Raw genomic sequence first — 22,101 nt, forward strand, 5'->3', positions numbered from 1 at the left:
GATGGCCCAAGTCCTTGGGCCCTGCACCCAGATGGGAGACCAGGAGAAGCATCTGGCTCCTGACTTTGGGTCCGCGCGGTGCGCCAGCCGTAGCGCGCCGGCTGCGGCGGCCATTGGAGGGTGAACCAACGGCAAAGGAAGACCTTTGTCTCTGTCTCTCTCTCTCTCTCTCTCTCTCTCACTGTCCACTCTGCCTGTAAAAAAAAAAAGTTTGCCCCTAAATAAACTTATTGTAATTCTATTTTTCCCATGAACTTTTCAAACTATTCTCATATATCTCTTCAAAGAAACGAAAAAACCACCAGCTTTAGGTATTCATTTTAGGTACATCAAGGAGGGAATCAACTGAGAAGAGAAAAAGCAGAAAGTGGGCAGGGGAACAGAAAGAGGAATTGGGCCAGAGACAGGATCTCATTTTATAGAGAAGCAGCGCCACCTGCTGGCCCACTTGCATTTCAGGGCCCTCTGTGGTTTGTGGTCATGTATCTTGCCATCTATGCATAAATACACAGCAGTATTTCTCAGCCGCTGCTATACATAAGAATTTTATTACCAGTGGGCAGATTTCTAACACACTGGTTGCAGTTTAATAATCCTCCATTACCTGAAGTATGGGTTATATAAAAACCTAGAATGTTAATTGTTGACAAACCAATTCTAACATGTAAAGCACTGTAAGTCACCCAGTAAATATCCAAATAAATCAAAAGGGAAAGCTCTTTTTGTTCTAACATCATCTTATTAAACACCACAACTCGATCACTTACATGAAAATAATGTTCACGCATTTCGATTCACTAAGAGATCAGGAAAAAGACAGCATAATCTGAGAGCTTTACCTTCATTTGCAATTTAGAGAAAAATATCTTGCAAAGCATTCCCCCCTCCCTTTTTAAAAAAAAGTGCACCTAAACCAAGGCGTCATTTAGGAAATTTGCTCATCCAACAAAATCTGAGTTCTAAATAACTGAGATTGCATCTATAAAATGTTGTATATATATTTATATGTATGGTAATATATATGGCAATAGAGAAGCCACAAGCCTGTAAGTCATGGATACAAAGAGCACAGAAACACCACCTGTCATTTTTCAGAAAAAGATCACACCAAGGTGATGGCAAAGGAACACAATAAAAAGAAGAAACAGGAATGTGATAGGTGACTCTGATTATATCTGCAAAGGAAACTGCGAAATAAATTAACACCCAAGTACCCACGGAAGGCGTATCGTGGCTTCATGGTGAGTGACTGCTACGCAACAGGGAAGGCTGGGGATTGTGTAAGAGCAAAAATGAAGCCCGGGCGGTGAAATCCAGTGGAGATAACTAATGGCTGCTCTGCTTACAATTCCGATTTGATCTCTAACAGAAAACAATAAAAATTAAAGAGGACTCTGAAGGCGAGATGTATGCAATGGGGGTCATATTTTTCACTTGGAACAAATAAAGTCCAAATGGGATCAAAGGGCGCCAGTGAATGAAAAATGACAGTTCCTATGTTGCCCTGATTTGATCTCAGTGCTGATAACATCCCAAGGCATTCAAAGAAGGGTGAGCGTTCTTGGATTGTTACAGGAGGGAGGTGAGCACCATGGCCCATTCAGCTGATGGGAAACCCACTCTAATTTCAAAAAGTTATTGAGATTTAATCTCTAGCAACGACAGCAAAAAACTGCTCATGCAGCAGTGTCCCTTAAGAAACACACACATGATTTTGTTATTCCAATAGAAATGGTGGAATTTCTTTGCCTTGAGCTCTTCCATCTGTCTAAGCTGGAGAATGCACTGAAGAGAGCCAAATGTCCCCATGCTTCCTTTGAGCCCCAAGTGTCCACAGTTTCATGCACACAGAGTGTGATTAGGAGAGTCCTGGGCATGGGCAATGGGCACTCCCACGCAACCTGTTCCCACTCGCTCTGGAGAGGAAGGGTTGCAAAGAGCAGTTTCAAACCGATGGGGAGGGTGTGGGGGAGTCTGGTGGGGTTCCAGCTGCCCAGATTTGAATGTAGGGTGGGGAGGGGAACTACACTGCATAGAGGCTAGTGTACCAGGCAGTGAATTATTCCAGAAAGAGGATGTCTATACAGCAGGTTGCAGCCTGAGACTTACAGATAAAAGCCTACCCTTCAGCACAGTAGCGATAAAGTTCTTGAGAAGGGAGAAGGCATCCCTAGATCCAGCCTGAAGTCCAGCCACTGTGTGCGTATCAGCAGCAGAAGAAATGTCACCTTCAGAAAAAGCAGTGACCACTTCTAGATCAATTCATTCCAATGATGCACAGCAGGCCAAGGGGTCGGCCGCTCAGCAACAGATGTTCTGCTCAAGATAAAGGAGCAAGAAGGAAGATCCCCCGTCTTGAAAGCATCTTTTCTCTAGAGACATACGTCTAATAAATGACAGGAGCATATTTCTGAGAGAGTGGCCATGTCCTTTAGCAATGCTGAATTCCCACCATGCACCCTGGCCATTGCACGTAGTGTGCTGAGAATTCAAAGGCCAGTGAGATGTTGTTATTGTTGCTCTCTCTTTAAGAAAACTCAACATGAAAAGTGCTCTGGGCCTTAGAGAGTGTCAAGGCCTTACAGAGGAGAGACTCACTTATTTTGACTTGAAGTCAAGAATAGGCCAGTCAAGACAATGCCACAGAAGTGGCGACCATTGAGCTTCAAAGCAGTGATTGTCAAAACTGTTTCCCAAGAGGTCAGTTAATATTTTGGGAGTTACAGACCATACACTCTCTGCTGCCTCTACTCAGCTTGGCTGTTATGGCTTGAATGGACGTGTACAAGTGAATGGGCGTGACTGGGTTACCACAAAACTTTACTTACCAACAGGTTGTGGGCCAGATTTGCCCCTGTGGCCAGCTGGCCTAACTCCATCTTAAAAGAAAGGTAAATTCCAATCGGCACAAGAGAGGAGGGGAAAATCAAGCACAGGAAAAAGTTATAGAAATGGGCAGAGTAACAAGAACAGGAAATTTTTGAAGAATGGTTAGATGGAGGATAGGTATGTGGAGAACAAAACTAGAAAATTTTTGGCCAAATTCAGAAGGATTTTTAATGTCATGTTAATAATAGAAGATGAACTACTGAAACCAGGGAGCCATCAAAAGTATTTTTAAACTTCTTTAAAATGGGATAATATAACATAATAAAAGCTGTGCTTTAAAAGAATAAGCATGGTGGTGGTCTGGTGGTAAGAGATATTAGCTGAAGGGCAATGGTGATGGTGAGAGATGGTCTGGAAGGCAATGAGGAGGCCAATCCAAGGGCCTGGCCATCAGTGGACATACAAGAGACAGGGACAATGGAACACTTGGAGTGGCAGATCAACATTCATGCAGCCCATTCTAGACCTGTCCTCACACTGCCCAAAGAAAGGGGCAGTGGCATCATGAGGGAAGGGAGCAAGCCCAGCCTTAGCCCTGATTCTGGTACTCATATCACAATGAGAAAACCAACAAGATGAGGAGCCCATGCACTCATAATGGAATTTAGGAAAAGTGATGGTGTTGAGTTCCAACACCAGTCAGATGGGTTGAGGACAGGGCTATCACCAAGAACAGAAATTACGGTAGACCTGAAAAGACATGCTATCTTTACCTCCCATTTATTCCCTCCACGTGCACCTGTGAGATGCAGAAGTCATAGAGGCAAGGCTTTCAGTAGGATGAGGGGTGATGGGAACCAACGTCATAGTTTTCCAAGGATCCTAGTCCCAAAGAAGACCTTACCAAGGATTTTGAGAGCTAAGTCTTCAAAAAGCTCAAGGGGAATATATACTTATTAAAAATCTATGCCTGGCTATGAAATTCTTAGAAAATAGTTATTTTTAAGTTTATTTTCTGTGATCTTTTTGAAGTCCTTTCACAAAAAAAAAGACTTGTTTTTCATCTATCAAATATGTACCATAACAGCTGGGAAGTCCCGTTTGCCTGGAGAAGGGTGCCCCTACTTGATCACAAAGTCACTTTCCTGGAGACCTGATGATAACAAAACAAGGCAGAGTCAATGTGGCCAGAGAGGTTGTCTGGGGTTGAGCCCTAGTTACAGAGAAATTACCAATGAGCTGGTCTTTGATTTCTTTAAAAGCTGACAGTGTTCTGACTATGGATGACCCTCAAGTCACTGGAAAGTAAAACAAAAACAAAAAAACTGTACTCCCTTGAGAAAAAACAAACAAACAAACAAATCACCTTAAAAGAGAACAAACTGGTAATGAAATACAGACGCATAAGAATCTTCTGGGCTGCCCATCTCCTTCCTGCACCTCCATCTCCTGGCCTGAGAGCTGAGAATTCCTAACTAGAAGCTCGGCACCGATACACACGAAGGCTTCTACACCCGCAGCAGTGCAGTGTTTTTCCCTACAGGGCTTACGAGCATTGGTAAGGAAATGTCAGCATCTTAGAAAGACGTACGCCAGCAAGTGTTGAAACAACGTTTGGGTTCTGTTTGCAACAGGGAAATGAATCAGTCTGAGTTTACGGGAACCTCAGAGAGAGGACCCTCCAGTTCTTTCATTCTATATGCAAATTTGCAGGACTTTCTGGATAGACAACATTGGGATCAATGGACTGTTAGCTGCCTCCTGGCATTTTTGTTGGATTATTTCTGTTAAGACTATGATTAAAAATTAACTAAATTATCTCAATTTTAATTTTATAGTCAGTTCCCCTAAGCTGTTTGAGTTTCAGTCACTACCCATGGACTTCCCTGTGACTGATGTGTCCTTTGTAAGACGAGCTTGACAAGACTCAATCATTCGAAAAAAGATGCATTAGCAACCGTTAAAATGGTTTATCGTTATTATTTCCATCAATATTATGGGAGATGGCAGTTCTGTGATGTAGCAATCCACTCACTATGTCATCTTGGTCAAGTTCATTCCTGTTTCTGTCATTCCACGTGTTAATAAAGGATGATGATGATGGTAATAACAATAATGAACCGTGGCATTCAACATCTGCCAAGCAACCTTGTAAGGATTTTACATATATTCACATATTTAATCCTTGACACCATTCCTCACAATAATCCTATTATTATCTCCATTTTACAGAAGGGAAGATCAACAATAGGGAAGTTCCCCCAAAGCAAGAATAACATCTATTTTGGGGTCACTAGGTGAAATGAGAGGAGGCTGTGCCTTGAGACTTATGAAAGTACTTTAATCTTATTATTGCAGTCATCACCCAGCTGAGCAGCCCTAGAACATACGAAACTGTGATCCCCCAGGACAGACTTCCAAAGTCTCCAGAAAACACGGACATCTTTCTTTCTTTGCTCTGAGTCACTAGAATTTCAAGTTTCAATTGCCAATCAGCTCACCTAGCTCACAGGGAAGTGAAGGCAATGCCTAGGGAACCCTCCAACATAGAGAAAAGACAGGTGTCTGCCTAACTCATCGCCAACTTCATCTTAATAGAAGAAATCCGTGAAGGAGTGAGGTTTCCAGCAACAAGTCCCTTGCAAATTTCACATTCATGTCCCTAGAGACTTCACCTGAGCCCCTTCCTCCCTGTCTGCATTCCTAACATATTTCATAGTTCCATTTGCACCTCCTGTCTCTCTTCTCTGCAGGTCATTGTTTTGCCTTTTTTCAGCAACACCTGTTTAGGGCATTGGCTTCATAGCATCCCTGCTGGACATGTTCTCTCGGTTGGAAGTGTCGCAGGCCATATGTGGAGATGGACGCATCTGCACCGAAGAAATGGCCAGCTCCACTCAGCCTTGACAAAAAGCTGAGAGCAGCTCAGAGGCATTCAAAGGCAGGACAAGGCTTGGTGCAGCCAGAGAGCAATCCAGAGAGTGCATGACCTCTTCCTTGTCTCAAGAGGAATAAACAGGGGGCCGGCGCCATGGCTCACTTCGTTAATCCTCCCCCTGTGGCGCCGGCATCCCATATGGGTGCCGGGTGCTAGTCCCGGTTGCTCCTCTTCCAGTCCAGCTCTCTGCTGTGGCCTGGGAGGGCAGTGGAGGATGACCCAGGTACTTGGGCCCTGCACCTGCATGGGAGACCAGGAGGAAGCACCTGGCTCCTGGCTTCGGATTGGTGCAGCGCGCCAGCCACAGTACACCAGCCACAGAGGCCATTCAGGGGTGAACCAATGGAAGGAAGACCTTTCTCTCTGCCTCTCTCTCTCTCTCACTGTCTAACTCTATCTAATAAAAATAAATAAATAAATAAATAAATAAAGTCAAAGTAATTAAAGTTCCGAACATTAAAAAAGAGAAATAAACAGAATAATGACACTTAATAAAAAAAATGGTGAGGTGCCATTACGCTCTGGAACCTCAAGGTGAGAGGAGGTGTCTTTTGGGTGCTGCTGTCCAACCTGAGCTGCCTAGTTCAAATGAGAGTCACTGGTCCCTAATGCACCTGAGTGGCCTTACGCATTGTTTCTTCCTACTTGGGCGAGCGGTTGGGTTCACCCCCAAATGGCACACGTCTCTGTAACAGCCCCCCTTTTTTCACATCGGCCCCGCCACACTGTGGAACCCTGACTCAGAAAACCGCCACTTCCCAGCAATGAAGACAACCAAGGGCAAATGTCACGATGATGACCCAGAACTGATGCTCTCAACGTGGAGGTGCCTCTTCCCTCCCGATCTGAAACACTGACGGAATGCGGCTTACGTGATTGCTTTTTTAACCATACACCATTTCTAGCCCTTCTTTCCCAAAATCGATCTTTCATAAAGACTATCAGTTGTACCCACTAGTCGGTAATGAAGTTCATCTGCTAGGTTTCCTTACCACCATTCTCCTCCGTAATCTTCCAGCATATCCCGTTTCCTTAGGTTGGTTACATATCGCCCATATATGAAGCTGCCTGGGAAGCCTTAGGAGACTTTACAGATGTGCAGCAGCCCTGTTTCTGGCCCATCACTTCCTACTCCAGTCACGGTTCAGCCTCTCTTCATTTATTCCTTCTTTTCCTCATCAAATAGTTACTGAACTGCAATCCTCAGGCCACTTCCCACTCAACTATTCTTGCCAATCATGATTCCCAGCCACAGATGCCAGCACACCATACATCCGACCCTGGAGAGAAGGTAGACAGTTTCTAGGTTCTTTCTGGACTGACTGTGATCCAATGGACTCCAACCAGAAAGCTGACATGGACCAAAATGGAGATCCCCTGTGATGCAAAGCAGTCAGCTCCAGTCCCAGAAAACGGCCACTCTGTAGCCTAAAGGCGCCCCTCTGTGCATTGTCCACACATCCAGTTCAGCTCCAGTTCTGAAGCCGGAGTCTTCTCACTTCATTTAAATGGCTCTCGGGGCAGCTGGTCATCCCTGACACAGGTCTGCCCCCAAACATCACACGTCAGGTTCCCACAGGGCTTTCTCTGCAGCTCTGGGAAGGTTTGGTCGGCCTCCTCGTGCTGCCCTGCACAGGCTAGAAGGGGTCATCGCGGTTCTCTAGGAGAGGCCACAGGAGTCTTTTCCACTTGCTCTTTCTCTTGGATTGAGAGGATGGCCAAATGCAATGGCCAGAGAAGAAAGGCCACTGCTGTGGGCCCAACTCATCTGAGCTGGACATCCAAAGAATGTTTCTCCAGAAGAATCTATGAGCATGCATAGCAACTCCAGCCAGGTACTGTCTAGCTATTTACAAAAGAGTCTTTTCAACTGCTTCTGCATTTCCCAAAGTGTGAGTCTCCCAGTGCTGGACTGGGCTCCATGCACTCAGACTGGCTATGGGAGATGTCAGCTGGGAAAGCTGAACTCCGGGAAACAAGCATAGGGACTGGGATCTCCCATTTATCCAGGTTATTCAACGCGGTGGTTTGGGAGAAGGACAAACGCAGAGCTGGTTAGCAAAGCACAGTTTGCCCCTTCCAGAAGTGAGCACACTCAACAGGCACACCCTGCACTGTGAGAAAACCCAGACTCCAGTATTTTTCCATGTTGTCTGATCCTTTGGGGTCGATGGTGTACACAAATGCTACAGTCACGGTTGGTGACACCAAGACACAATGAATGCAGACAAAGGTCTTATGCACAAAGAAATAAAACGGAAAATCGTGCATGGTACTCAGCAGTGTCCCATGACATCCTCGGAGTGTCTGTGGCATTGCTTCACAGGAAATGTGTTTCGTATTTCCACTGGACTAGGATAAGTGGTTGAAAGCTACAGTGGATTTTCAGGGAATGCGATGTGAAGTACTTTATTATTTTTTTCCCCTGCATTGATGGAAGGAGACACGCTGTCTCCCTGAGAAAGAAGGGAGGGGAAAAGCCTCAATGCCATACACATGGATTTAAAAAGTCATTCCCATGGATGCTAACTGGGGCTACCACATGCAGCTGGAGCCAAGATCCTCAGGGCTGGGGACGTGTCCCAGTTGGTGGCGCCCAGGGGCTTTGTGCCTGCTGCTGGGCCTGGGCCAGTACCCCTCATGCCAGCAGCTGAGAGCTGCCCACCTCTGTCACATTCAACACCCTCAAGACGGGCTGCGTATTCAAACCGGGGAAGATGGTGGAGGATGAAGGAAATGGAAATAGCAGTCCAGTGCCGGTGGACGCAGCCTGGTAGTCTCAGTGCTGTTCCTCCAGTGACAACCCACCAAGCCCACACAGCAGTCACGGTGGCTGCTGGGTCAGCTGGGGAGAATTAGGAAGAACTTAAGCAAGGCACTTCGACTGCTTCCGAGCCATTAATTAAACGGTTTTTAAAACAGATTATAACTCTGTGGACTTGCTTCGGGATAATGTGCCCCAGCTGTGGAGTCCTACAGGCCTAGGTGGCATCTTCCTGCCCAAGGCTTCTCTGCAGGACAGAGCCTGGCCCCACCAAGCACAGCCTCCGCTCTGCTGTCTTCTCTCGACCGCCACACACCTGTCTCCTCATCGCCAGGCTCTTCTTCTTGGGCTGCCGTGGTTCTCAGCACATTGTCTCCTGTTTTCATTACGGGATTCCTCACGTTTACTCCTGTAGAGTTGAAGTGGCCTGCGGATCTCACAAAGCCGCATGAGCAACTGAGTAACTGACCTTGCTCCATGGACCATGGAGCCACACACGTGCTGTGTGACCCAGGATGAGGCCACGGCCTCTGCACCTCAGTTGTTTCACCTGCAAACGGGGTCCTGCCCAGCGGCCTCCCTCGACAACAGCCCCTTGACAACAAGTACTAGCAAGTACCTCATAGGAAGGAGTGAACTAGTCAGCATTTGGATATATGGATACAGACACGGAGTAGTGCCGGCAATGTAACAAATGCTACATAGGCGTTGAGTTTATCAGCTCACACACATACACACACACCCTTGCTGTGTTGGCAGAATACTCTGCACAGAGTAAGAGAAGAGATGACACTAGGTTCTCTTTACATGAATCCTAGTGAATCTATGGGGCTACGTCTTAGCTCCACCAAGCCAACAAGCCTCAGTTCTTGGGCAGTAGTCCACAGCACACCTGAATAATTACACTTCTGCTCAGACGAGACAAAAACATCGCTCTAGCCCTGAAAAGGGAAAGCAGTTTTCCAGCCACTCTGTCTGCCTCCCGCATTCCCTCCTCACCAATGAACGTGGCCCGTCTGTAATGTCTACCTCCATTGCATTCTGAAAATGGTTCCCAGTTGGCTGCTCTGTGCCTGTGGTTTCTGAGCTTAGATGAGAGTCAAGGAGCCCAACCACCACCATCTTGACAACGAGCATGCTGGCAAATGCCCTAAGTCTGTTGGGCCAGATTGCAAGTGTCCATTTCAGAGGAAGGAAGTATCTGACGGAAACAATGGGGACCATACGAGAAGGGAGAACCCCAATGTGCAACAGAGAGCAGAGGCGCTGTGGGTCACCTGCTCGCTTCTGTCCGCAGGGGATTGGAAGGCCACCCCACAGACTGCTCTCAAGTTCCTTATGCCCTGATTGCTCTGATACTAATTTGAGCCAATGTTCAATCGCATCACAACACATTAGCCATTGCCACGCCATAGCAATCAAGCCAGGGGGCTCTCCTAAATGTGGGCTGGGGGATTCCCTGGCTCCATGAACTGCAGGCTCCCACAGATATTTCTACAAGCCTTTTCCCAGAGGCCCATTTAGGGAGAAATTAAATGCAACTTTGACTTAATTAACGTTTTAAATGATAATGAATACAATGTAGATTCATAGGAGGCATTTACATTGTGTTGTAAAATTGATAAAAATTTAATAACTCTTTGTTAATAAGTTATGTCTCCCCAGACCCATAAAGCCGAAGGCACTGCAAACTCCGGACTGGGTCTAATCCAGGCTCCTGGTGCAGGTGGAGGAGGGAGCCAGAGATGGACTTGACATTTGCCCCAAGCCTGCTCTAATTCAAACCTCTGCTTGTTCATCAGGACTTTATTTCATACAGTAAAGGTCAGGATTTGGGCTTAAGGCACAGCCCTGACAAGAAAGCTCAAGTGGAAGGCGGGCCAGCTCTGGCATCTGTCGCCCGAGATAGCGGAGGACGAAGGACGATGGAGGGCTAACTGGCCACAGCTGTCCTGCACCACAGAGGTACAGGGAAGGATCCTCTGCCTGGTGGTAGGAGCTGTCAGGGTGAGTACCCTGACTACTGACCATTGTCCTGAAATAAAAATGCAAACATAATTTCCATGTCACCTTGCATAAGGACCTCTGCTCAGCTGCCATGTGGCATGCAGTTGTCTTCTCCGTTTGTTCTTAAACAGCCAAGTCGCTTATTCTAGCACCGTGACCCTGGGAAGGGGGTGTCAGGGATGGGGCACACATCTGGCCCCCTTCATTCTGACCTCTCTCCTTCTTATCTCCCAATTCTGCTTCAGTTTCTTACAAACACTGGCTGCCTTTCGCCTACTGTTCCCTTGCTCCTGCACTGCCTGTGGTACATCTTCATGGCAGGTTTACCTCGAGGGAGTCTATACTGCTTCTTCGGAGCAGAGGAGAAACGGGGAAGGCACAGGAAGGCTGTCGAATGTGAATCCAGGGCTTCACCGACCCTAAACTGAAAGAAAGCAGCTCTCTATTCTGGACGGAGCACTGGCTTGTGTGTCGCTCTTTAGAGACAGGCAATTTAAGAGATTTGTTTCAAAGGAAATCTCGCCCAAGCAGGATTTTCATATGCTGATCCTGAATGAAGGAGTGACCACTGTATCGTGGTGACTACGGTCCACACATAGGAGGGTGTGCATCTGGTCAACTCTGTGCTCAATGTGGCTACCGTGGAATCAATGAGAGGTACTGGCTTCTTGTGGCTTCACCTGCCACCAGCAAAAGTGCCCTAAAGAGGACCGTCCCGGGGCAAAATCAGCCTTAGTCACCTGGAACAGCTTAGGGGTGGGCCAGGTCCATCTGCCTCTCAGTTTTCACTTTTTGCAGTCAACACAAATGGCCAAATCAGGCCAGGGATGGCTAAGCATCAGAGTAGAAGCCAAGGCTCTTTGGGAGTGGTGTGAATGCGTGCGATGGGTACTGGAGGACAGACAGAGGAAAGGGAGAGAACCCATCATCATGGCACACGTGAAAAAATGGGATAAAGTACAGGGAAGGGGGCATGGCAAGAAGTGGGACAAAGTGCAAAGTTATGGTTAGGAGGAGTACATACTGGTATCTATTGCACAGGGGGGCGACCGTGGTCAACAACAATGCATACTGCAAAATGGCTAGAAGATCTGAATTTTTCGGGCTGGTGCTGTGGCTCAGTTGGTTAATCCCCAGCCTGTGGCACCAGCATCCCATATGGGCGCCGGGTTCTAGTCCTGGCTGCTCCTCTTCCAGTCCAGCTCTCTGCTGTGGCCCGGGAAGGCAGTGGAGGATGGCCCAAGTGCTTGGGCCCCTGTACCCCATGGGAGACCAGGAAGGAACTCCTGGCTTCGGATCAGCGCAGCACCGGCCGTAGTGACCATTTGGGGGGTGAACCAACAGAAGGAAGACCTTTCTCTCTGTTTCTCTCTCACTGTCTAACTCTATCTGTCAAATAAATAAATTTAAAAAAAATCTGAATGTTTCCCCACAAAGAAATGTACATGTTTGAGGAGATGAAGAGGCTAATGACCCCAACTTACCAGTTTATATAGGTGTGGAAACATGACACAGGACCCTATAATCTTGTGTGATCATTATGAATAAATTTAAACGTTAAACACATGCAAAACTCTCCTTAAACTGATGTGTGCTGGGAACTCCTTGGCTGTCCCGTTTCTATCTTTCTGTCATCAGTGGGATGTTAAGGAGAATAGGAGGGCATGGGTACAAGAGACCAGCAATAAAAGGAAAAAAATCTAGGGTTGGGGAGCTTGGGAATGAGCAAAGGGAATGAGGTCGTTATAGGCTGTTGATTTGCAAGTGCAGCCGATTAAATGAAATCTCCCCGTAACAGGCATTGCAGACTGTCAGCACAGGGCGTGTCCTACTACAGACACCTTCCTAAAGCCACAGCCACCTCTGCCCTAGTATCTGATTTTATGTACTTCAAAATGCCATTAGTTCACTCGAGTGACTTTAGTTCTATTGACAATGTTAATTCTCTGCCTGTGCAACCAAAGGCTACTCAGGATAAGCTGATTTTTGTTTATTATCTGACAAGACTCAAGATTACTCTAAACCGATTTTGGTATGTTTCCCTTCAACCTAATCGTATTGGACTTCTCCCCTAGCTTAACCATTAGAGCTGAATGCCTCCTTGTATTATATTCGCACCCCAAATAAAAGTCACAGAAGTCATGCACCATTTAAAATTTGCTACAGTAGTTTGCAAGAAGGTACATGTAATCGTGCAGGTTTAAACTATTAGTAAATTGAAAGCTCGGTGTGAGTGATCGCACATGTACTTTAGCTAAAACTAGCTCCAAGTACAAGTCTAAAGATCCGTTTCTCTTCTACCACATGATGAATTTGTTCGTGCCAGAGTTACTGATGGTTTGTGACCAGAATCATGTCAGGCAGGTCTCAGCAGGTTTGAATCAATATGGTCCTAGGCTGTCACTGAATCCTAATTTTAATTGTCCCCTTGTATTATACTTAGCAATCAGATATCAGGCAAGACTGAAACAACAAGAATAAAATTCTACAGGGAGAGGTCCACTTTCCAAAATTATATTGGGGGAGGAGTGGAACTGATTAGAATCCACATCGATATGTGTGTGTGTGTTACTAGACATATATATTTTTTACATTTGATAGTACTAGAACCTAGCTATTTGGAAAAGGCAGATGCATACAATCATGGTGTCCTTTAAGAGAGTTGGCATTCTTTCCAACCAATATGGAAACAAAATGGAAATGATCAAGTATCAAATGCCAAAGTATAAAATAGTCTTAACATGCCATTTGGGATGCCTGCATCCCATACTGTAGTGGCTGGGTCCAAGTCCCGGCTCTGCTCTTAATTCCAGCTTCCTGCTAATGTGCCTCCAGGGAGGCAGTGTAATGGCCCAAGTCACCCACATGGCGACCCAGACTGAATTCCTGGCTTCTTGCTGTTGCAAGTCTTTAAGAAATCAATTAATGAATAGAAAATCAATCTCGAGAAGAGAAGAGAAGAGAAGAGAAGAGAAGAGAAGAGAAGAGAAGAGAAGAGAAGAGAAGAGAAGAGAAGAAGAAAATCAGACTGGTGCTGTGACCCAGCAGGCTAAGCCACTGTTTGGACACCTGCATACCATTTCAGAGTGTCGGTTCCAGTCTCGGCTATTCTGGCTCCTGATTCCGGCTGTCTACTAATGTGCCTGGGAGGGCAGTGAATGATGGCCCAAGTGCTTGGGTCCCTGACACCCATGTGGGAGACCTCGATGCAGTTTCTGGCTCCTGGCTTTAGTCTGGCCCAGTCCCGAATGCATAGCCATTTGGGGAGAGAACCAGTAGATAGAAGCTCTCTCTCTGTCATAAATCTTTGGGAAAAAAAAAAAAACAGTCTTATGATGAATTCTTATTGGTTGCTCTCTGTCTTACTTTTCAGACACATTTATTTGTCTTCCAAACCAGTCCTGCCTCTCTGAAGGTCTTCATGCCAACACAGGTTGGTCTCACATCTCCTGAGCTCAACAGAAAAGACAACTGTTCAACTGCACCGAACTTAGCAACAACAGACTCACAGTAATGGCCACACCTCCAAAGAGAGGTGCGCCCAGCAGGCAGCAGGCAGGCCGTGCTGCGAGAAGGCAGGTTTTTAAAACTGTGTGAACACTTCTAATATATTACCACTCCTCTGGGAAGCAGCTACTTCTCTTCCCACTTCAGAAAAACACATAATGGGACTTTTGTGTTTCAATTTAACATCCCCCGAAAACGGAAATCTTTCCCCTTATAGGAAAAAAAAAAAAAAAGTAAAGAGGGAGACGAAAGGCAAGAGAGAAACGAATTAGGCAGTCTCTGGAGCACACTGGCTCAACTGAGAAACTGCGCCCAAAGCAAGCCCTGTAATGGTATAATGACCCTTAATGAGTGTCTTGGGAAACAATACAGCCCTAGCATCAAAGACAAAGGGCAAAACCCATCATGACTCGGCTGACACTAATTCAAAATGATTTTCAGAACAACTAAAGAATGTAAGAGAAGTAATCTGATCCGCCCATCTGACCTCACTTTGATTCAAGGACCCTTCTCCTGCCATTTCTAATTGTCAAACCCCCTACATTTCACATCTGCTCATATTTAATGAAAAGCCTACTCTCACCACTGCTCTTTGAGTCAACTCGCTCTGTCAAGTGGGCGCCACCCAATCCCACCCCCAGCGAGGGACACCCAGGGATGGCTACGGGAGCCCTGCCAGTGGAGTTCTGAGAGGCGAGAGGCATGCTTTGATTGGAGAAGAAGCGCTCATGTGGGCACATGAAGGGGCTCCCAGCGGAATGGAGTTTTCTAACTTCTTATTAATGGTCAAAGGTGAGTGGCCTCACACGGGGACGGATGAAATCTGCTTTCCTTTGACAGAGTGACGACGGCGGGAAGACCAATGAAACAGAGACGGCAAGTCGCCCCCTGAGCTGTCAATACCAGTTAAGGTTCAGCACACAGCCCAAAGCGCCACGTTTTCCACGGTGGGGACTGACACTGAGGGGCGCTCAAGACAACGACGTCATGCAGAGCGCATTTCTCAGAGGATCGGACAATCTCACCCCAAGTGTTTCTCCTCCTGGCCTCCACCAGTGCTTGGATGGAATTACAGAGCTGAGAAGTCCCTCTCATTATGGCTTCCCTTGAGTAACATGAAAATGGCACACGCTGGGCATCACGGGTCCCACGCAGGGGATACGGATTTTGCTGGGATTTGTTGGGACGGCCAGCACCGAGACATGACCACAGGGCCCCAGCTCAGAGCCAGAGTGGCTCCCTCCTGGTTTCCACCAAGCCTTTGGCCAGTATTTTAGAGCCTTGTTATTTGAGAATAGAAGAAGTCGCCTTCAGCAGAAGGGCAACCCAAGCTGCTGGTGGTTAAATTCACCAGTGCCAATCAAAGAGTGGAAGCCAAACAGCACCCTCACAGCTCATTCCTTTGTCTACTCCCCCCCCAACACCTGCTGCTGTCTTTGATCTTGGTATCCTGGAGATAAGAATGACAAGCTCTCAAAAATTCCGCCCAGCTCAGCCTTGCCAGCTGCCAGTTATATGACGAGCAACCAAGAAGACTGACCTGTGCTACAGACACAAGGAAATCAGGAAGGTTCGCAACTTGCATTGCTGGTTGTTATTTGGAATCATAATTGCTACAAGAATCCATGGTTAAATGGGGACATCATTTTAACTATATATATATATATATATTTAGTAAGAAAAGCAAAAGATATTAATGGTACGATTCTCCGAATTAGTTATCTTTTTAAAGAGAAGCCCCAGAAGCCACCAACCCATGTTGGTGGGCAGATCCAGAATACTCACAGGAAAAAGTCCAGCACTGAGGGAATGAGACTCAGCACCACACGTCCCTCTGCATCTAAACTCTGCTGTTCTCCAGAAACCACCTGAACTTGTTGTAAACAACTCAACGCTAGAGCTCACTCGCTCTCTATCCACCCTTTCCCTCCTCCCGTCCATCTGACCCAACTTATATCCACTTCCAAGCCAATGACGCATACATTACTGCACATCTCTGTTTTAACACAGGCTCTGCTATTCCGTCATTTTAGTTTCCACTTATGTGTCACAGGTCTGCACGTGACTGTGAGAAGCACAAGGTGACAACCAAGTTGGAGTGAAGGTCTTCCTTCGCACATACACAAACACAGGCAGCAGGGCTACATTTCACCATGTGAGAGAGCACGGTAAGAAGCAAACATCAGCCCGACAGACTCACAGAACCACGGGGCACAACACAAGACACGGGTAACACCACGGACAGCACGGACACAGGACTGTGTGCGTCGAGGTTAAACTTACAGGCACGGAAACGGGTGCAGCAATCACTAACAGAGACAGAAGAAAGTGGGAAGGCTCTCCCCAGGGTGTCCACGTGACCACGCACACGGCCTGACATGCACGAGCAGTCACGCTCAGAACGTCCGCAACCAAAACAACATGCCCGTCTCATTCTCTTGTAGATGGACATCTTGGCTATAACCACGTGGTTGGATGGGAGGAGAGGAAGAGCGGCAGTTAATGGCAAGGTCACACACAGCGAGGCAGCTGGAAGGGAGCTGAAGGCGTTTAACACAGGTCTTAGTTCACATTAACAGTCTTGACCCAGGAAAATACTCATTGATTGTCAGTAACAGTTTGGTTGTACATCAAAACAGCTGTTGCATAGTCTTTTTTTCCCCCCTCTGTAAAGCGGTGACCACAGGAAAAGGGCATGACTGAATACAATCGGGTTCTTGCATGAAAAGAAGAGCAAATTATACACAGCAAAATAATAATAATAATAATGTACCCAACATTTCTCCCCTGGCACAATTAACACAGGAGGACAAAATAGACACACTGCCAATCAAGTCTATGGATTGCTTATTTGGTACAATAAGTGGTTTTTGCAAGATGTAAAACTATCTAATCTGGAGGTTTTCTAATTTCCATCCATTTCTGGGCATTAGGCAGCGCCTGGGACATGCTTTCATCAAATTAGATGTGAAACGATTATGTGTTAATACAGAATCTGAGGATGGTTTTGCTGAACTTCCCGAGAGTGAGTCTGGATGATGGCTGCAGGAATTTAAATTTACTCTTGACAGAACAAATATCCAAATCTGTCCGTATAAGAAATGCAGCTACTGAAGGCTAACGCTGCGTATTTGACATTAAAGGCAGTTCACAAATAAGAAATCACCAAAAACATATGAGATGTTGGTCTATTGGAATGCATTTAGCTACTCATGGGTAAAGCTGGGAGAATCAGATCCTTAGATCTGCCTTCCTCTCCCCACCCGCCAGAAATTCAGACAGCAATCAGGCTGTGGGCTAATCATTCTTTTGTTCCCTTGTACAGAAAATAGTGGTCAAAACAGATGAAAAATTACAAAGCAAGATATACAAGAAGGGGTTCCACGTGAAATATTGCGCTGAAACATGCATGCAGCATTGCTGGCTTTTCTAGTGGCAGTGCCAGGGACTGAACCCACGTGCTGGCCTACAGAAGTTGCTGGATGACTCCATAGTGGCCTCCACTGCCCTTCACCCTTGACCCTTTGAGCCAATTTATCTTTCAGTACAACAGCAGCTTTTTGTACCTCAATTTGATGCTACCACAGGCAAATGTGTTTGCTTATCACTGAGCATGAACCACCTGCTTCTCTCACAGGATGGGAGAGAAATTCATACTTGTTCCATGCATCACAGCCCAAGAGGAACGCTGACCTGGGGAGGTGTTGTTCCCTGCACCCACACCTTCCTTTTGGAAAGCCATTTCCCCCTCTTTCTTTGCTTCGTACAGAATGGTTGCAGTCTTATTTTAAAATATGGCTTGTGGTTTTGCCCTCTTTGAATGTTACAGTCACCAGGAAGAAGGGTTTAAATCTCTCAAATGGGTCAAGTCCTGTTCTAAGACCTTTATGACTTGCCATACAGTATATTTGTCAAGCAAGGGTAACGTTATGATTGTGAAGAACAGGCACTGGGGGAGATGAATGAGGGATCTCAGCAGCAGCAATCCCATTCCTGTAAACTTGGATCCCATTTTTTGTGACATGTTCTTTTAGCATCCTAGCTCGTCAGCTTTTGGTGTCATCATGCAGTCTCAGCCCCGTTCAATGTGTGGTATATCATTCCTTAGAGTTTAGCTTTTCCAAAAGAAGAGACAGAGTGAGAGAGAAAAGTTCCGCAAGAGCATTTGAGTCAGGGGGCGTTAGAAGGCTGGTGTGAGTGCCTAGACACCCCAAGTGAACAGCAGTGGTTGAAGTCAGGAAAACTGAAAAAAAAAAAAGTCTTCAACTGAAGACAGAAAAAAAAAAATTATTTCAAATGCATCTGGATCTAGTGTGTAACAGGGAGGACATTCTCTGGTTTTCTCTTCCTTACTTCTTTTACTAAAAATATTGGTTTGTTATTTACACAGAGGAGGGAAATGAAGATGATTTTTCCTTTCGCTGTAGATAAATGGTTTTGAAAAAAATTTTTTAATCAAATGCTGTGGCAGAAGAGAAGCCCATCAAACTCTGAAACACTATGCTTCTCATTAGCAACAGTGCCTGGTTTTCATTTCCATACTGCCATTTTGGGTTCATAGACAATAATAGAATCTGACACAGTTATGGGGAAAGAAAGTTCATACATATATATATATATATATGAGTTTATATATATATCTATATAAGTTCATACACACACACACACACACCATCATCATCTTAAAGGACAAGGGGAGGGATGAAAGTGATGGAATAAATTGTGAAACTACTTTGTCAGAGGGAAACCCATCATCATGGGCGGGGTAAGTCTCCTCCTTGATAAGAGTTCAAAAGGAAACACAGCATCAGACCAGCGGCTCTCAGGGACTGTTTGTGACTGCTAGTGTTGGTTGTTGGGGAGACCATGCATTGTTCTACAGTTTTATATTGTTAGCATGCAGGAACAGGCTGAAACTGGTCATCGAAGCAGCAAAAAACCATTTGCTATAAGAAGATTAACTGTTAATTATAAGCAGTCACATTCCGAAGCAGCATATGCATGAGAAAGAAAACATGCGATTACTCGTCATTCTCAGTCGTTTTGACACTCACACCAAATGCAAAGTGGAAATTTCAAAAGACAAACAACACCACCACAAACAAAAATTTAAAAAACACAAAACAGAAAATTGAAAGCAGCAAGGAGGACCAAGGAGAGGCTCAGAGACAAGACAGAAACAGTTAAAAATGGTTGAGCCCCCACCTACTGACAAACCTTCACCAACCACAAGTTCTAGACCCAGGCGTCACTGAACGGGAGAGTGATGCCTTTTCCCTACTTCCAGGATAGTCCATTTCCTTTGATCCTTGCTGGGCGTCTTCACCTATCCACTTCCAGGTCCACTTTCTTAAAAGAGAAGGTTGATTCTGACCTCCCATCTGGTAGGGGGAGCCACTGGTCCTGAAGGGTGTGTGGACCAGCCAGAGAGTTCCTCTGGGCCATTGAATAAATCATGAACGAGGTCTTCAGCTAAAAACGGATGGGCATTTGCCACCCCAATGGTCGATGTTCCAGCAGACGTGAACACCCTCGGTGTAAAATTACACTCTTGAGTTGAAAAATAAAATTCTATCAAAATTGAGCCACAGATCTCTTAATTTGGAAATTACCTCAGGACTCTCAGCATTTCACTTCCATTTCTTGGTGATTGGTTCCTTTTCTAAAAACGATTTCACTTAGAAAGCAAATTTCAGATACCAGAGTTCCACTCACAACTCCTAAGGTTAGGTTTCAAAGATCAACTTGGAAAGTCCCAGTATTTATTTAAAACAGAAGTAAGTTTCTTAACTACTCTCCAGCCACACAAAGTGGTGTTTGCAGATTTTCTTTCCAATCCCAATCCTCAAACAGGTTTTAGCTGGGAATTCCTTGGTGATATACAGATCTACGAGGACATCTAGTGGAGCAGGGTGGAAGAGCAGCTCATTAAAAGGATCTGAACTAGCAGGCCTTGCTCTGAAGGGAGCAGGAATAGGACTCTGCTCAGAGAACCGAAATGTTTGCAGTGTCATGTCAGTTCAGTGGTTTCTCATGATCCACAGCAACGTGGGACAAAGGGGTTGGGGAGGGGTCCCAGGAGACTGTCCTGGAGTGGTCTAAAGTGGCAACTTGAGAGCGCACTGGCTGTGTAGCCATGGCCAATGGAGCGTTCTACACGAGCTAGCTAGGTCTCCTCGAGGCCCTGCAGCAGTGTCTTGAGATGGGGAGCTGCCCAGAGTGTGTCTCTGGCAGGTGCGAATGCCCTAGCTGCTTAGTATTCTGACATAGGGCTCTGGGAACTTTATGCTCAGTTAATCGTCCCCCTAGGCCAACTTAACCCTGGGAAATCAGAAATATAAGCCTCTGGGGGCTCTGTCTGCTCTTTGGCCCACATCATATGGTTCTTGTTCTTGGACCAGTGCCACAGATTCAAAGATGTTCTGTGGTTGCCAAGAATCAGAGCCTGGGTCTCCCCCTCCTCCAAAGACCTCCGTCGTAGCCGCGTCACACTAGAGAGGAAGCTTTCATGGGCTTTTCTTCACCACAGTGAAGTGTACATTCACCCAGCAGTTCCACGCTGACTTCCGAGTGCTATGTATAGAAACAAAATAAAAGTTCTTCCCGTCTTATGGTTATCATCCAATCTCTCCATTTACTACTGAGTATTAAGGATAGAAAGATCCATTGGACAACTTCTTCTCTATTTTGTGAATAGGAGAAAGCAAACTATAAGAAAGTGGCTGCTGAAGATGTGGTTTAGTTACTGCCTTTTCCTTGAGTCAAACTGACAATCAGCTGTAAAATTCGGGTTCTCTGCTGGGGAGCACTTCCCAGCCAAGCCTGGAGTGGAAGGTGGAATTGGATTCCATCCTGTCCTCAGCACCATCTGCCTCCTGCATCAGGAACCAAATTGTCAGCCAATTTCCAATTGTGGAATCTTAATTTGTAGGGTGGATTGGAGGAGGCAGGAAAAGCAACACTGACTGGAGAGACCCAGATAGAATGTTCCAACTGCTGGGGAAGGGGGAGATGTTTTAAGTTTCAAATGGAGCAAACTCAACAGAGAACTCATGAGAAAGAAAAATAAAATATGCCACTCAATTAATATACACCTTTTTGGATTGCAACCTCACTTTTCAATTAAAGGAAAATTGAAGGAAGGAGTATTTCATGGGCTTGGAAGCAACTAAAATTAGAAATAGAAATACCCAGGGAATAAAAAGTCCCCTGAGATTTAAGGTTGAGGCATTTGTGTTACGTGGCACTGAGAATCATGGAACCTTCTTTCAAGTCCTGTAAAGAAGAATTTGGCACTAGGGTTATCAGTTGGTGGCGTCACGTTTTCCATCTGATTCTGAAGGGCATTAGGTGCAGTAGGCAGCTGTGCAGGTATGTCATGGCTCACGCCTTCAAGCCATCCTCAAATGTGTTCTACAGATGAAGGGGACCACAGAGCCAGTTCTGGAAGAAGTACACGCTGAGTTGAAGAAGGTCATTGTTTTCTTTTTACATTGAGAATTCTATATCCCACGAACACTGAAGAGTGGCCAAAATCAGATGTCAACTTGTCTCTTCTGCTGCAAAGGAGTCTAAGAGGATCGAGAGCTCGAACATCTTCTCCAAATTCCAGAGCTATTGGACTGCATGGGTCTCCAGTTTGGGTCTGTTATTCAAAAGACTCGTAGGTACATGAGGAAAAACCCAGTGCTCAGTGCTGCTCCCACTGAGAGCTGCATCGCTCCAAGTCACACACAGAAATACTGGCTTTAAATGCTCCTTGTCAAGTGCCACATCTTGTTGGGTGAGATGGGGTCCTGCTCCTTGAGGAAGTCAGAGGCCCAGAGACTGACAATGACTTAATTCGATAGAATTCATGAATGAAATGGGACACCCTCCTGGAAGTCATCTTCCAAGATGGCTGACTAATACTCCTAGAGGAACTGGGTACATTCTATTGGTTATGGACTAGAAGGGAAACTTTATTTTTAAAGCAAAGGAACATCTCAGACTGCAAGAAACAATTACCACCGTGGATATGCCTGTCTCCAGTAAGGCAATTTAGGTACTCACAGCC

At 45.8% G+C, this 22,101-nt stretch overlaps 1 protein-coding gene across 26 annotated transcripts in view; it reads right to left on the minus strand.

Annotated features, from left to right (window-relative positions):
* Window positions 1–22,101, minus strand: part of KCNMA1 (potassium calcium-activated channel subfamily M alpha 1) — a 781,282-nt gene that overhangs the window by 118,186 nt on the left and 640,995 nt on the right. For 4 of the 26 annotated variants that reach the window (XM_051823043.2, XM_070056989.1, XM_051823042.2 and 1 more), the window contains 1 exon segment: window positions 16,329–16,502. The exons of the other annotated variants lie outside the window; for them this stretch is intronic. In XM_051823043.2, coding sequence (XP_051679003.1) covers window positions 16,329–16,502 — 174 coding nt within the window. 26 annotated transcript variants of the gene reach the window in all.

The sequence above is a fragment of the Oryctolagus cuniculus genome, chromosome 15, assembly GCF_964237555.1.
Source record: "Oryctolagus cuniculus chromosome 15, mOryCun1.1, whole genome shotgun sequence".
In the NCBI taxonomy this organism is placed as follows: domain Eukaryota; kingdom Metazoa; phylum Chordata; class Mammalia; order Lagomorpha; family Leporidae; genus Oryctolagus; species Oryctolagus cuniculus.